The sequence below is a fragment of the Chiloscyllium plagiosum genome, chromosome 19, assembly GCF_004010195.1.
Source record: "Chiloscyllium plagiosum isolate BGI_BamShark_2017 chromosome 19, ASM401019v2, whole genome shotgun sequence".
NCBI lineage: Eukaryota > Metazoa > Chordata > Chondrichthyes > Orectolobiformes > Hemiscylliidae > Chiloscyllium > Chiloscyllium plagiosum.
The window spans coordinates 25,404,819-25,422,095 of record NC_057728.1 but is presented as its reverse complement, the minus strand read 5'-3'; the positions used below and the strand labels follow the sequence as shown (position 1 = coordinate 25,422,095).

The following is a 17,277-nucleotide window of genomic DNA, read 5'->3' as shown; positions in this document are numbered from 1 at the left end:
CATGGGCCCCAGCTATGCCTGCCTCTTTGTAGGATATGTGGAACAGTCCAAGTTCCGCAGCTACATTGGCACCACCCCCCACCATTTCCTCCGCTACATCGATGACTGTATCGGCGCTGCCTCGTGCTCCCACAAGGAGGTTGAACAGTTCATCCACTTTACCAACACCTTCCACCCTGACCTCAAATTCACCTGGACCGTCTCAGACTCCTCCCTCCCCTTCCTAGACCTTTCCATTTCTATCTCGGGCGACCGACTCAACACTAACATTTACTATAAACCGACCGACTCCCACAGCTACCTAGACTACACCTCCTCCGACCCTGCCCCCTGTAAAAACGCTATCCCATATTCTCGATTCCTTCGTCTCCGCCGCATCTGCTCCCAGGTGGACCAGTTCCAATACCGTACAAGCCAGATGGCCTCCTTTTTCAAAGACCGCAAATTCCCCCCAGACATGATCGACGATGCCCTCCACCGCATCTCCTCCACTTCCCGCTCCTCCACCCTTGAGCCCCAAGGGATCCTTCCATATCCGCCACAAATTCACCTGCACCTCCATACACATCATTTATTGCATCCGCTGCACCCGATGTGGCCTCCTCTATATTGGGGAGACAGGCCGCCTACTTACGGAACGTTTCAGAGAACACCTCTGGGACACCCGGACCAACCAACCCAACCACCCCGTGGCTCAACACTTCAACTCCCCCTCCCACTCCACCAAGGACATGCAGGTCCTTGGACTCGTCCATCGCCAGACCATAGCAACACGACGGTTGGAGGAAGAGCGCCTCATCTTCCCCCCAGGAACCCTCCAACCACAAGGAATGAACTCAGATTTCTCCAGTTTCCTCATTTCCCCTCTTCCCACCTTGTCGCAGTCAAATCCTTCGAACTCAGCACCGCCTTCCTAACCTGCAATCTTCTTCCTGACCTCTCCGCCCCCACTCCGGCCTATCACCCTCACCTGACCTCCTTCCACCTATCGCATTTCCAACGCCCTTCCCCCAAGTCCCTCCTCCCTACCTTTTATCTTAGCCTGCTGGACACACTTTCCTCATTCCTGAAGGGCTCATGCCCGAAACGGCAATTCTCCTGCTCCTTGGATGCTGCCTGACCTGCTGCACTTTTCCAGCAACACATTTTCAGCTATTTCCAATCAAGGGTCAACCACATTTTAATTCAATAAAAAATTGAAGTTAGAAGTCCTATGACCAAAGTATTGTTGACATTTGTAAAAATCCATTTGGTTGACAAACATGTTGAATCACATGCAAGCTAGACCAGGTAAAGATAGTAGATCTACGAATCAAATGATGTAATATACTTGAGAGAGTATGGTGAACTGCCTCTTTAAAGGTCCGATCACCTGATATAAATGATGTAATTGGCCATTTGTAGGGATAAACAGAGTCTCTATAACCTTGCATCAACCATTAGTTCTATAAAGCACTGGTCTAGCCTTGCAAAATTGGCTCAGTGGTTGGCTCTGCTGCTTTACATGCCAGGGACCCGGGTTCAATTCCAGCCTTGGGCAAGTGTCTATATGGGAGTCCGCCAGTGGCTCTGGCTTCCTCCCACAGTCCAAAAATACGCTAGTTAGGAGGAGCGGCCATGCTAATTTGTCTGTAGTGTCTAAGGATGTGCATATTGGAAACAGTTGAGTCACACTGCACTACAATCCTCAAACACTGTTGAATCACTGTTAACGTTCAGTTATAGTTCAGTCTGAAGAGTTGTCCTTGCATGTTACCAATGGAAATTTTACAGCTTTAATAGGAAGAACGTGGTTGGAGAAAATTAACTCAAGTGGGCTGAAGTAAATCACTTGTCAGATTCTAAGTCTGATCGATCACTAATTCTAAAGAAGCATGTCATTGTTTTAAATGAGAATCTGGGAAGCATGAAAAAGATACCTGTTAAATTGAAAATCAAGGATGAGCATCAAGCAAAAAGACACAAAGCTAGTTGATCGTCTTATGCAATCAGACCAAAGGTTGAAGCAAGGTTAGACAGACTGTTTATCCCTCCAAATGACCAATGACATATTACATTACATGATTGGTCTTACTGGGACAGTCTACTATACTTACACAAACACAACTAATGGTTTTTTATTTATATAACAACTGACAATTTTATTCCAGACTTTTTTTGTACTGAATTCAAAATCCACCATTTGCCGTATTGGGATTCAAAGCATTACCTGGGTCTCCACTGAAAGTGCCATTAAGCCTCCTCCAGCTCCCAAACCTCCTGTCCAAAGACCCTCTTCTAAATCCCAGCCCTATGCAATCAGTCAGCAGCACTTCTCAAACCCTCACCCCACTAAATATCTGAACCCTGGGTTACAGTGCTGCACGTGTCCACAACACAGGCTCGAGTACTGCTGGTTCAACCCAAACACCACCATTCTCCACAAATTCCCAAACAACAATTTAGGGCTATGCAGTCTCTGCTGTATTCCCTTACCTTCCAAATGCTGCAAAGAACAATCAAACTCAAGTGCTCTCCACTATCAACCAAGATCCCTGGTGCGATGGGAAGCAACTCCCAAAACTGCTACCTACCCCATTACTGGCAAGGATTTTCCAGACTATGGGAACTTTCTCCTTCCACAGCCAAAGTGAATGGAAGTCAGAAAAAAATTAAAAGGAAAGAATTTCATTATGCAGAAGATGCAATTCTGCCAAATGATAAAAATTTCCAATGCCTGGAGATATAACCCTGAAAGGGTAGTATTGCTGCTTTGCCAGAGATTTACATTGTCACTTGAACATATCTTAAATTTCAAAATATGTATTATCCTGCATTATTGTAGGACTATATACCTATCCATTATATAGCAGCATAATCTAGGAAACTGAAGTGGCTGCACATTCCACTGTTATCCATTTTGTTACCATTAGTTAGTTTCAGAAAACTTACTACCTTTTGAACATCCTGCTTAGACTTTTCTACTTTATCCTGCACTTTCTTCAATTGTTCTGGATTTGCACTTGAATCAGCTTTGCAGTTTGATTCTCTGGATATTGCTATTTTCTCTTCTTTACAAGCTGCATGATAGGCCTTCTTGGCAGCTTCCACCTTAAAAAAGCAAAACAAAAAAAAAGTTGTTTCATTAAAAACAACATTTTTTTAAAAACTTGCAAGGTATTGTTACTTGAGCTAATGTAAAAGATCAGTTATAATTTAGCAAATATCAGTTCATAAATTATAGCACTGATCAAATGATGTCTGACAACAAATAAAACTATGGCAACCATTTTTATATATCAGATATGTTTTTAAGGCATTCTCAAATGGCTTTTTACAGGCTACAATGAGAATTACATTAAGTATACAGCACAGAGATAAAGGTTACCTTCCACTCTATTTACTTCATCTCATCCAGTTTTGGTTTGTGAAACATTCCCTTCTAAGGATTTGCTTCCTCCATTTTAGGGTGCATCATATGTTAAATTCTAGCATTGATGCAATGTGGTGTCACTTCGGACTAACACTGCTGTTAAAGCATAATTTAAGTCAACACCAAATCTGACATTGGAGGTCATTCCATTCTCTTTCACAATCAGTTTGTGACCTGGTATATAGTAGATTCAATTTTCTTCCTACCCCTAAACATGTAGAATAGCTTTCCCTCACCTTCTCTAGCCAAAGGAATTGAACAGGAAACTCACTGGGTAGTCCTCTTCCTTAAATTTTAATCTAGCTCAAAAATTGTCACCTGGAGGTAAACCAAACGATTCTAACTCTGTAAACAGACTGGAGCAGAACAATCTTTGGATTTCTCTCCCTTTTGGCCTTCACTTCGAACCTAGAAACTCACTTCAAACAGGGTGCTTGGAATGTAATTGTAAAGATTGATGGAATATTAACATTTATCAGCCTAACTTTGATACATCATCTGTTACTCATACCTCCTTTAATTTTTTGGCCCAAGGTTTCTGTGCTTTACGAAATCCATCCTCTGCCTCCTTTGTTTCTTTGAAGTTTGCCATCATTTGCTTGTGGTAGGCCTCCTTCTGCCAGTTCTTGACTTTTTCAAAGTCTTCATTCATCAATGCACACTTGACCTCTAGATGCAATTCACTGACTTTCTCTGCTTCAGTCATTAACGCCATCCATGCTTTCTCTAAAGTCCCATACTGTGGTCCTGCAAATATCACATGTCAACAAAGGTCCAAGCACTTCTGTGAATTATATTGGTACTTCCTGAAATTTATGTATTAGACATTTAAATTCTATTAAATACAAAATTTCATTTCTATTAAAAATGCAAAATAACAGAACGATTTCAATAGAAACAACAACAATGGAATCTGAACAAGAAACAATTCTACTCAGGCCTCTAATTGAGGAGCAGCAGCTGATTTCATCAGTAAGACCAGCTGAGTATTTATACAATTTTTAATGACACAGTTTGTAAGGTCTTTATTTTGGATTTATAGTTTGTAAGTGCAAAAGTATAGAAGTCCACAGCTGAAGGGCCCTGGAGTAATTATTATTATTTGATTGAAGGACAATCCAAGGGTTTAATTGAGAGGGGCAAGTCATGAAAGGAGAACTCAAGACAGCGGTGTGCTCCTCTTGGTCTGTGTGGGAATTCAAGCACAGTTCTAGTACCTGAGATCAGGACATGTCTCTAGTTATGAGCTCCTGGAAGCCCATGTTTTGGAGCTAGGGAATCTGTGGAGCATGACCAAGGATGAGAGTCAAGTTCTTTTTATTAAAGCTAAGGGAAAAACCCTATATCTTAGAATGAGAGTTTTCATTCAGTTCTGCCTCATTTTGGATAGTTCTATTAAAACACTTGGATGAACATTGTATATAAAAAGAAGGGGAGAGTATACAATAAATCTAAATTAACTTAGACTAAATGAGTTAGTGATTGTCGTGAATCAGAAGTGTTGGTATGAACTCTGAAGAGGTTACTTAAGTTAAACTCAGGTGCACGATAGCTCAAGACAGAAGTTCAGAATTTACAGTCTAGCAGTTAAGTCACTGTTATCTTAAGCCTATTGAGGTGTTAGGAAAAGATTTTTTTCTGTGACATGAGTACTATAAAAGGGGTGTCTTTGGGGACAATACAAGGGTTTATATTGTTGGAGCTCTTAAAAGTGTGTTTTGGAATTAATGGGACTATACTTTTATTATACGTTGAAAAGTCTTTGAATTTGTGCTTTAAGTCAATAGTTTGGCTTGTTGCATTGCATTTCATCTTAATTTAAATTTGATTAATAAACTTCCATTAAAACAAAAATCGGCAACATTGTGAACTTTGCTTTATTTTGGTTTTAATGAAGCAGAAACCTAAGTATGAAAAAAGGGCAGGTTTCAGTCTGGGATCTGACTTGTCTAGTAATGACATCAGCCTGATTACAGCAAAACTCATCCTCTATCTGTAAGAAACTGTATTTTAATATCTGAAAATGACTCAAAACAATCTGAAAGGTTTTCCAATTTCATGCAATTGGTCAAGTAATCCAATTTTAATTAGAGCATAGCCAGTTGGTGATCAGGATTTTATTCTGGGAAAAATAATCTTGAACCAGAATAAAGGATTATGGAAAATTGATAAGTTTCAAATTCCCAAATTAATTGCCATGTTTTGATAAATAACACTATTTACTAGCATAGACCAGATCTAAAAGTTGAAGTTCTAAATTGGAGAAAGGCTAATTTTGACGGTATTAGTCAAGAACTTTCAAAATCTGATTTGGGGCAGATGTTCGCAGGTAACGGGACGGCTGGAAAATGAGAAGCCTTCAGAAATGAGATAATGAGAGTTCAGAGACAGTATATTTCTGTTAGGGTGAAAGGAAAGGCTGGTAGGTGTAGGGAATGCTGGATGACTAAAGAAATTGAGGGTTTGGTTAAGAAAAAGGAAGCATATGTAAGGTATAGACAGGATACATCAAATGAATCCTTAGAAAAGTATACTCCTACTGCCTTTATACTCAAGAGAGAAATCAGGAGGGCAAAAAAAGGACATGAGATAGCTTTGGCAAATAGAGTTAAGGAGAATCCAAAGGGTTTTTACAAATACATTAAAGGACAAAAGGGTAACTAGGGAGAGAATTGGGCCCCTCAAAGATCAGCAAGGCAGCCTTTGCGTGGAGCCATAGAAAGTGGGGGAGATACTAAAGGAGTATTTTGCATCAGTGTTTATTGTGGAAAAGGACATAGAGGATATTAGAATGTAGGGAAATAGATGGTGACATCTTGAAAAATGTCCACATTACAGAGAAGAAAGTGCTGGATGTCTTGAAACACAAAGGTGGATACATCCCCAGGACCTGATCAGATGTACCTAGCTTCCCACAGAGTTCTAGGGTAAGTGATTGCTGGGCCTCTTGCTGAGATATTTGTATCATCGATAGTCACAGGTGAGGTGCCAGAAGACTGGAGGTTGGCTACTGTGGTGCCACTGTTTAAGAAGGGTGGTAAGGACAAGCCAGGGATCTATAGACGAGTGAGTCTGATGTCAGTGGTGGGAATCCTGAGGGACAGGATGTACATGTATTTGGAAAGGCAAGGACTGATTAGGATAGTCAACACGTGCACGGGAAATCATGTCTCACAAACTTGATTGAGTTTTTTGATGAAGTAACAAAGAGGATTGATGAGGGCAGACCGGTGGACGTGATCTATATGGATTTTAGTAAGGTGTTCGACAAGGTTCCCCATGAGAGACTGGTTAGCAAGGTTAGATCTCACGGAAGAGAGGGAGAACTAACCATTTGGCTCAAAAGATAGAAGACAGAGGGTGGTGGGAGGGTTGTTTTTCAGACTGGAGGCCTGTGACCAGTGGAGTACTACAAGGATCAGGGCTGGGTCCACTACTTTTCATCATTTATATAAATGATTTGGATAGAAGCATAAGAGTTTTAGTTAGTAAGTTTGTAGATGACGCCAAAATTGGAGGAGGAGCGAAGGTGGACAGCGAAGGTTACCTCAGATTACGATGGGCTCTTGATCAGATGGGCCAATGGGCTGAGAAGTGGCAGATGAAGTTTAATTTAGATAAATGTGAGATGCTACATTTTGGGAAAGCAAATCTTAGCAGGACTTATACACTTAATGGTAAGGTCCAAGGGAATGTTGCTGAACAAAGAGAACTTGGAGTGCAGATTAATCGTTCCTTCAAAGTGGAGTCGCAGGTCAATAGGATAGTGGCACTTGGTATGCTTTCCTTTATCGGTCAGAGTATTGAGTACAGGACTTGGTTCGGCCCCTGTTGGAATATTGCGTGCAATTCTGGTCTCCTTCCTATTGGAAGGATGTTGTGAAACTTGAAAAGATTCAGAAAAGATTTACAAGAATGTTGCCAGGGTTGGAGGAGTTGAGCTATAGGGAGAGGCTCTGGAGCGTCAGAGACTGAGGGTTTACCTTATAGAGATTATAAAATCATGTGGGGCATGGATAGGATAAATACACAAAGTCTCTTCCCTGGGGTGGGGAGTCCAGAACTAGAGGGCATAGGTTTATGGTGGGAGGGGAAAGACATAAAAGAGACCTTGGGCAACTTTTTCATGCAGAAGGTGGTACGTGCATGGAATCAGCTGCCAGAGGAAGTTGTGGAAGCTAGTAAAATTGCAACATTTAAAAGGCATCTGGATGGTTATATGAATAGGAAGGGTTTGGAGGAATATGGGCTGGGTGCCAGCAGGTGGGACTACATTGGGTTGGGATATCTGGCCAGCATGGACGAGCTGGACCGAAGGGTCTGTGTCCATGCTGTACAGCTCTATGACTGGAAAGAAAGTTTCAAACAACATATCTGGCCAACAAATTAATTTAACTGACAAAACTTTAATTGACAATATAGCCCTCTCAGAAACATTAGGCATGTATAATCACAGGGTTTAAAACTCCACCTTTACCTTTCTCTAACAGCTGCTTCCACTTTTTGGCCCATTCTGAGAGTTGTTGTGCATAACCCTTCTCTATCCGAGCACGTTCATGGAGACAAGTCATGAGGTCATTACAGAGTTTATGGCCATCATCAAAGCGCTTTACAGTACGCTTATAGTTTCCAACCTATAAATATCAGGAAAAATTGATCAACAGTGCTTGTTAAAACAATGGGTGCTTGCTATATAATAAAATATTGCTAATTAGAGAAATATTAATTGAATGCTAACTGCATCAAGTTAATACAAGGTGTCAGCTTTGGCTCAGTTGTAGTACTCTTTAAATCAAAGTGGACATCATGCTCACCAGCCTAATCATAAAATGTATTAGTGAGTGCCGTACGGTTGCATACACCATCTTTTGGAAGAGATGATAAACCAAGACCACATGCTACTTTGATAGGTGGACATGATAGATCCAATGTTGTGAAGTGGTGTAGGAATGAAATCTTCCCAGTGTTTTGCTAATATTCAGCTCTCAAACTACATCACAAAATAAAGCAGTTTATCCTTTTCTTAAAAAATCTCATTGCTGTTTGTGGAACTTTGCCGTGCCCAAATTAGCTGCTGTTCATTGTAATAGTGCATAGGATCTTTGATATGAGGGGGCAGGCAGGGTCTTCATTCCATGACTTACCTGAAAACACTGATTGCCTTTATAAATATTACTCTGAATGTCTTTAAGGTATATGATTAAAAATATTTCTGAATCTAGTAAATAATACAACACATGGTTACAAAGAAACAAATGGCAGAAATATTATTTCATAAACATAGTCTTAAATTCTGGTTTTATTGATCACTTAAAATATTTGCTGATGTTATAAGTTGAGGAGGGTTAAGTTGTCTGCCCACTTTTTTTACATTCAGTTTGTAATTTCAAATATTTTTACTTCTTTTTAACACTCAGCTATCAGATTTTAAAATACAGAACTTGTCAAATTAAGGAGCTAATTGAATTAAGGAGATAATTCAAAATTATCCTGAATGAAAAGCAGAAGTTTATTATTAACGTTGAGAAAAAATAATGAAAGGTGGCAAACAGAGAAGCAAAAAAATATTAGTAAGGTAGTAAGTTTAAAAAGGAGCTGGTACAGATATGATGAATGGAATGACCTCTGCCTGTCCAGTCTCTGAATCTATGACTGACAGACAGGATGAAAAAATCTCATTAGCGTCTGTGACTTGAGATTTTTAATTGGGAGTCACATCTGTAGGAGTAGTACAGTTTATAGAGATCTCTGGAATTCTCAGCAAATGACTTTTCTTAAAACAAGAATGAGAGAGCGAGATTTATACTCCCAAAAATCTGGCACCATTGTCTAATTGCAACTCTTCATCTAAATATACGCAACTAATTATACAGACATGAAGTAAAGCAAGAGACGATGTTGACTTATTTGTCCCATTTCACCATTAGATAAAACAGTCACTGCAGTGCAATGGTTTCATTTATTCCACATGGGCTTCCAGGACTTGCCTCAATCTGTGGTCAGATATTAAGTTCAATTGTTTTAAGCTCCTTATTTACTTTTTAAGAAGCATGGAAAAGAATGTCCACATTTACCATTATCATAACAAAATGATGTAGGTATGATGGCTAGGGCAGCATTTGTTGACCTCCTCTAAGGAGGTGCAGCAGTGAGCTGGCTTCCCAAACTGCTGTAGGCCATAGGATGATAATACATCTACAACATTTAGCAAAATGAGTTCCAATATTTTGAGAAGGCAATAATGAAGACGATATTGTTCCAAGTCAGGAATGCGTTGAGATTGGAGAGAAACTTGGAGATGATGTTGCTCCCATGTTTCTGCTGCCCTTGTCCTTATGGGTGGTGGTGGCTTTGGGTTCAGAAGTGCTGTTGGCCAAGCCTTAGTGATTTTCTGCATTGCAACTTATAGCTGGAACAGAATGTGGCCACTATATATTGCATCCGCTGCTGTTATCACCAATCTCAATCAAGCGAATGCTTTGTCCTGGATTGCATCATACCTCTTATCAGGAATCCCAAAACGTCGTTTCTCCTGCTCCTTGGATGCTGCCTGACCTGCTGTGCTTTTCCAGCTCCACACTCGACGACTCTAAATTTGTGAACAGGACATGTTTGGGCAATTTTCCACATAGCCAGACTCACGCCAGCATTATTGCTGTTGATACATTTTGGCTTAGGACATGGTAAAGTCCTAGAGCTCAAGTCTTCAGTAATATTGCCAGAATGTTGCCAGTGGCTTCTGCCATATCATTCCAGGTGATATCAAGAAAGTAGCTTGAGATGGGCATGTGTGGTGTTGGAAGCCTCAAGATGACAAAATGGACCATTCACACAACACCTCTGAATAAGGATGGATGAAAATGCTTCAGCCAAGTGGTTTATACTCACCTGCTGGCCTCCCCTATAATTGAGAATGAGGATACTTATGGAGTCTTTTATTGCTAGCTGTTTAATTGTTTGGTACCATACACAACTCTAAGTGGGAAGACTGCAGAGTTAAGATCTGAACGACTTAGCCTGTTTTATTGCAATTGCTTCTACTGCTTACTACAAAATAATTATGCATTTCATATGAATCTTATTGATTTGTGTCCAAAAACTCTCCTTTTCTAATGTATTCTGATGCAATTCCTCAGTTTGACAGTAGGTGCTTTAAATTGATTGAGAAAATTACAGTGCTGGACAAAGATGATGTCCTCAAAATGTCAAGGGCAAAATTCTTTGGTTTGAGCCAAAGGGGAGAAGTAAAGGTGTCATTACACCATGGGGTGCATCTATAGGCTACCAACTAGTGTCATTGATGCAAGATATTTAATCAACCTGTTCAGAGATGTTATTATAGGTCACCTGGCTCAGAGGTAGGGACACTACCACTACGCCACAAGATCCTTCTCAATGAAGGGAAAGAGGACAGGGAAATTACCTTCAGGTACTAAAACTATACTCCAGTGACAACTGGGAATTATAAACAGCATGAAGGCCAAGGAAACAGTATCTGAATTGTGTTCAGGAGAATCTTCTAGAATGCTCTCACCAAGAGGGGAAAGAGGCATTGCTGCATCTCACTCTGAGGAACAAAGTGCATCAAGTGTCTGTCGGGAATCACTTAAATAAGAGTGATTATAATAGCTCAAGGTTTAAGTGTTCTGTTGAAAAAAAACACCAGCAGCAATTAAAATAAAAACACTTTAATTAAAGAAGGAAAATTTCAGTGGGATGAGAACAAACACTGTCCAGGTAAATTTGAATTGAAGGTAGGCAGGCTTAACTGAAACTGAGCATGAGGAAATAGTCCAGGAACTGCTGCGGAACATTTCTACTGAGGGGGAGAAAGCTGTTCTTAGACTTTACAACCCAGGAGGCAGTCTTTGGCCCATCTTTACCTTCCCAGCAAAAATAAATTTGACTACACTAATCCTATTTTCAAACTATTGGCCCACTGCTCTGGAGGCAATGGCAATGTAAGTGGATATCTAAATATTGCTTAGGTGTTACGAAAGATATTTTGACTCAATCATTTTTTCATGCAAAGAGTTCCAGACTCTCATCACCTAGCCTTCTACTGTTTACCTTAAATCAATTCAAATTAAATATTAACTCACAGTAGGGCAGAGCAAAACCAGAACTTCCTGAAGAAAGCAAGAGACAGAAGACATGATTTGGAGATGCCGGTGTTGGATGGGGGTTGTACAAAGTTAAAAATCACAACACCAGGTTATAGTCCAACAGGTTTAATTGGAAGCACTCGCTTTCGGAGCACTGCTCCTTCATCAGATGGTTGTGGAGTACACAGTTGTATAAAACAGAATTTATAGTAAAAGTTTACAGTGTGATGTAACTGAAATTATACATTGAAAAATGCCTTGATTGTTTGTTAAGTCTCTCATCTGTTAGAATGACCATGTTAGTTTCACTTCTATCATATGTAAATCACAAAACTTTTTCGTTTTTTAAAAAGTTACATTCTCAAGTAACTTTTAACAATTGGTGTCAGCCCCCTGTGTGCTGCTGTCTGTGCCATAAGGTTTAGACTGATGCTAATCTAAAAAAATGAATTAACAGAATGTGTGTGTGTGTGTGTTGGGGTAGGGGGAAGAGGGAGGAGGAGGAGGGGTTGTGTGTCTGAGTGTGTGTAATGGGGTCTAAGTCTGTTCAAAGGTCCACGCGTGAGTGTGCATGTGCACGCGCAAGTGCACTTCCATGAGTGCATGTGTGCGCGCGCGCGAGTGTGTAGGACTGCCTGTATGCGTGTAGGAGTGTCTGTGTGTATATCGTGCAATGGTGGTCACCTGTAGTGTGACGTGAACCCAAGGTCTCGGTGAGGCCCTCCCTATGGGTACCGAACTTGGCTATCGGCATCTGCTCAGCCACTTTTCGCTGCTGCCTGTCCTGAAGTCTGCCTTGGAGGTTGGTCACCCGAAGGTCCGAGGTCAAATGTCCTGGACTGCTGAAGTGTTCCCCAACTGGGAGGGAACACTCCTGTCTTTTGATTGTTGTGCGATGCCCATTCATCCGTTGCCTCTGCTCAGTTTCGCCATTGTACCATGCCTCACGGCATCCTTGCCTGCAGCGTATGAGACAGACAACGTTGGCTGAGTCACATGAGCACCTGCCACGCACATGGTGGGAGGTGTCCCCACGCGTAATGGTGGTATCCATGCCCACACTCTGACAAGTCCTGCAGCGTGTACCGTGACAGGGTTCTATGGAGTTGTCCTGAAAGCCAGGCAGTTTGCTACGGACAATGATCTGTTTGAGGTTTGTTAGTTGTTTAAAGGCGAGCAGTGGAGATGAGGGGAAGGTCTTGGCGAGGTGCTTATCCTCATTGATATCGTGCTGCAGGCTGCGAAGAACATGGCTCAGTTCTTTGGCTCCTGGGAAGTATTGGACAAACGAAGGGTACCCTGTCTGTTGCAGCACGTGTCTGTGTCCTGAGGAGGTCATTATGGTTCCGTGCTGTAACACACCGGAACTGGCGGTCGATGAGTTGAGCATTGTACCCCATTCTTGAGGGCATCCCTGAGCACTTCCAAATACCCGTCATGTTCCTCATCTGAACAGATCCGGTGTACACGCAGGGCTTGTCCATAGGGAATGATTGTTGTAATATGTTTTGGGTGGAAGTTAGAGAAGTGTAGCATTGCGAGGTTATCTGTGGGTTTACGATAGAGTGTGGTGCTGAGGTGTCCATCCTTGATGGAGATGCATGTGTCCAAGAAAGAGAGATAGTAGAGAGTAGTCCATGGTGAGTTTGATGGTGGGATAAAACTTGTTAACATCACTGTAGTTTAATCAGTGATTCCTCACCATGGGTCCAGAGGAAGAAAATGTCGTCAATGCACCTGGTGTATAGTGTTGGTTGGAGGTCCTGCATAGAGAAGAAGAAAGTGAGGACTGCAGATGCTGGAGATCAGAGCTGAAAATGTGTTGCTGGAAAAGCGCAGCCCTGAAGAAGGGCTTATGCCCGAAACGTCGATTCTCCTGTTCCCTGGAAGCTGCCTGACCTGCTGCGCTTTTTCAGCAACACATTTTCAGCCCTGCATAGAGAAGTCTTGTTCTAACCTGTGTAATAAAATGTTGGCATACTGGAGTGCAAATTTGGTCCACTTGGCTGTTCCATATGTCTGGATGAAGAACTGGTTGTCAAAGGTGAAGATGTTGTGATGAGTTGTCGGACTGTGTTCGGAGACGGGCAGTTGTCGGTGCCGAGTACTGAGGCTGGTGCCACGATGCCGTAATTGTGGGGGATGCTGGTGTAGAGTGCTGAAATATCCATTGTGGCGAGGAATATTCCCAGTTTGATTGGTCCGTGGGTGCTAAGTTTTTGTAAGAAATCTGTGGTGTCGCTGGGCAAGAGTAAGATTCAGCAGTACAAGCATATATACTAGAGTCATAGAGTCATAAAGATATACAATATGGAAACAGACCCTTCGGTCCAACCCATCCATGCCGACCAGATATCCCAACCCAATCTAGTCCTACCTACCAGCACCTGGCCCATATCCTTCCAAACTCTTCCTATTCATATACACATCCAAATGCCTCTTCAATGTTGCAATTGTACCAGCCTCCATCACTTCCTCTGGCAGCTCATTCCATACCACCCTCTGTGTGAAAAAGTTGTCCCTTAGATCTCTTTTATATCTTTCCCCTCTCATCCTAAACCTATGCCCTCTAGTTCTGGACTCCCCGACCACAGGGAAAAGACTTTGCCTATTTACCCTATCCATACCCCTCAATTTTGTAAATCTCTGAGGTCACCCTTCAGCCTCAAAACAGCCCCAGCCTGTTCAGCCTCTCCCTATAGCTCAAATCCTCCAACCCTGGCAACATCCTTGTAAATCTTTTCTGAACCCTTTCAAGTTTCACAACATCTTTCCGATAGGAAGGAGACCAGAACTGCACGCAATATTCCAACAGTGGCCTAACCAATGTCCTGTACAGCTGCAACATGACCTTCCGACTCCTGTACTCAATACTCTGACCAATAAGGGAAAGTATACCAAATGCCTTCTTCACTATCCTATCTACCTGTGACTCCAATTTCAAGGAGCTATGAACCTGCAATCCAAGATCTCTTTGTTCAGCAACACTCCCTAGGACCTTACCATTAAGTGTATAAGTCCTGCTAAGATTTGCTTTCCCAAAATGCAGCACCTCACATTTATCTGAATTAAACTCCATCTGCCACTTCTCAGCCCATCGGCCCATCTGGTCAAGATCCTGTTGTAATCTGAGGTAACCCTTACTAGATGTCACATTTATAAAACAAGCTAGAGAGGATAAGATTTGGCTAAGGTACTGAGTATTTTGCAACAATTGTTTTGAGGAAAACTCTTTCAACACCACTGTAAAAGAAGTCATTGACACTCAATGATACTGGAAAGGTATTAGAAAGGCTGGCTATACATCAAGCTGATAAGCCACCAGGACGCAACTGAAAATACTGAAGTAAAGGAGGAATTCAGAAATACTATAATCTTCCAAACTTCATTATGTGCAGGAGTGGTGCCAGAGGATGGATAATTGTGAAGTATTACACCCTTGTTTAAAAAAAAGGGTGTCAGAATAAACACAGCCACTATACAGCTAAGACAGAGGTGGGAAAACTTTTAGAAACAATGGTCTGAAATAAAATTAAGAGTCACTTAGCCAAGTGTGTATCAATTAAGGTGTTATCCTACACATTTAAAGATAAATTGCGTGTAACTAATTCTTTGAGATTTTTGGCTAAGCTGAAAGCAAAGACTGATTAGTGTGTTATAGTTAACGCAATGTACATGGACCTCCAGAAAGCATTTGATAATGTGCCCCATTATAGCTCTGCCAGCAAAGCTGAAGTCCAAGAAACAAAAGGGACAGTTTCAGCATCATTACAAAGTTGGATGAATGATAAAGGTACAGAGGTTAGCAATAAAGAGTTGTTTTGCAGACTCAAAAGATATGTTCTCCAAAAGGTCAATACTAGGACCACCACTACTCCAGATGAATTTGTTGACTATACATAAATTTGGAAGCATGAGGAGTTGTGCAGGAGGACAGCGATAAACTTCAAGTTGACAGGTTGATGGAATTGGTGCACGTTGTGGATGAAATCTATTTTTAAATGAGTAGTACAATGAGAAATAAATGTTTAAAAAAAAAGGAAAATTCTAAAGAAGGTGCAGGACAGACAGACCCAGAGTGTATCTAAGGAAATTGAAGGAGTACCAACATGTTGGCAAAATAATTAAAAAGGAATTCAGAATCTTAGGTTTGATAAACAGATGTACAAAGTCCAAAAGTAAGAAAATTATCATGAACCTTCATAAAATGGTCAGCCTCAAATGGATTATTGTGTACTGGGCACTTGGCCTTGAGAAAGCTTTAGAAGGTGCAAAAAAAATTTAAGAATGGTTCAGTCATGATGCGGTACTTCAGTTACTTGATTTGAGAAACCAAGGTTGTTTGCTTTAGAAAAGAGAGAGAGTTGACTGGAGATTAATTAGAATTGGTTAAAAATCAGGAAGGGTTGACACTGAGTACATAGAGTGAAACTATCTCCATTGATGGGAGTGTCAAGAACCAGAACACATCTATCAGTTACAGTCAGACTCATACAGCATGGAAACTTCAGTCCAACTGTCCATGCCAAACATAATCCAAAACTAAACGAGTCCCACCTGTCTGCTCCTGGCCTATATCACTCCAAACCTTTCCTATTCATGTATTTATCTGTCTTTTAAGCATTGTAACTGTGTCCATATCCACCACTTCCTCAGGACGTTCATTCCACATACGAACCACCCTCTTTGTAAAACATTTTCCTTGTGCCTTTTTAAAATCTCTCTCCTCTCACCTTTAAAATATGTTCCCAAGTCTTGAAATCTCCCATCCTTGGGAAAAGAAACCGACCATTAACCCCATCTATACCCTCATGATTTTATAAAACTTCTAAAGGTTAGCCTTGAACCTCCTACCCTCTAACGGAAAAAAAAAGTCCCAGGCTTTCTCTATAACTCAAACCTTCCATACCTGCAACATCCTGGTAAATCTCTTCTGAACCCTTTCTAGCTTAATATCCTTTCTATAAGTGGGCAATCAGAACTAGACAGTTCTCCAGAAGAGGCTTCACCAATGTACTGTACAACCTCAACATGACTTCCCAATTCCTATACTTAAAGGACTTAGCAATGAAGGCACGCCTTTTTAACCACCCGATGACATAACCTTCGAAGAATTATGCACCCGAATCCTTAGATCCCTCTGTTCTATAACACTACCCAAAGCCCTACCATTTATTGTAAGTCCTGCCACTGTTTGTTGTATCAAAATCAATACCTCACAGTTATCCAGATTGAACTCTATCTACCATTTTTCAGCCCATTGACCCATTTGATCAAGATCCCTTTGTAATCTTTGAAAACGTTCTTCGCTATCTACTATTCCACCAATTTTGGTGTCATTCACAAACTTACTAACTATGCCTTCTATATGCTCATCCAAAAGTGGTTAGCACTGCTACCCAGGGACCCGGGTTCGATTTCAGCCTTGGGCGACTGTCTGTGTGGAGTTTGCACATTTCTCCCTGTGTCTGTGTGGGTTTCCTCCAGGTGCTCCGGTTTCCTCCCACAATCCAAAGATATGCAGGTTAGGTAAATTGGCCATGTTAAATTGCTCATCGTTTCAACGATGTATAGGTTAGGTGCATTAGTCAGGGGTAAATGTAGGGGAATGGGTCTGGGTGGGTTACTGTTCGGAGGGCTGGTGTGGACTTGCTGGGCTGAAGTGCCTGTTTCCACACTGTAGGGATTCTATGCTGATAATAAATGACAAACGAAGGAGTGCTCAGAACTGACCTTTGTGGAACACTGCTGCTGACACGA

The 17,277-nt window shown here is 41.4% G+C and overlaps 1 protein-coding gene across 5 annotated transcripts in view; it reads right to left on the bottom strand.

The window, feature by feature from the left end:
• Window positions 1-17,277, bottom strand: part of LOC122559602 (protein kinase C and casein kinase substrate in neurons protein 2-like) — a 111,780-nt gene that overhangs the window by 27,350 nt on the left and 67,153 nt on the right. For all 5 annotated transcript variants that reach the window (XM_043709371.1, XM_043709370.1, XM_043709368.1 and 2 more), the window contains 3 exons: window positions 7,890-8,046; window positions 3,924-4,159; window positions 2,935-3,090 (listed from right to left, as the gene is read on the bottom strand). In XM_043709371.1, coding sequence (XP_043565306.1) covers window positions 2,935-3,090; window positions 3,924-4,159; window positions 7,890-8,046 — 549 coding nt within the window. The remainder of the gene's footprint in view (window positions 1-2,934; window positions 3,091-3,923; window positions 4,160-7,889; window positions 8,047-17,277) is intronic.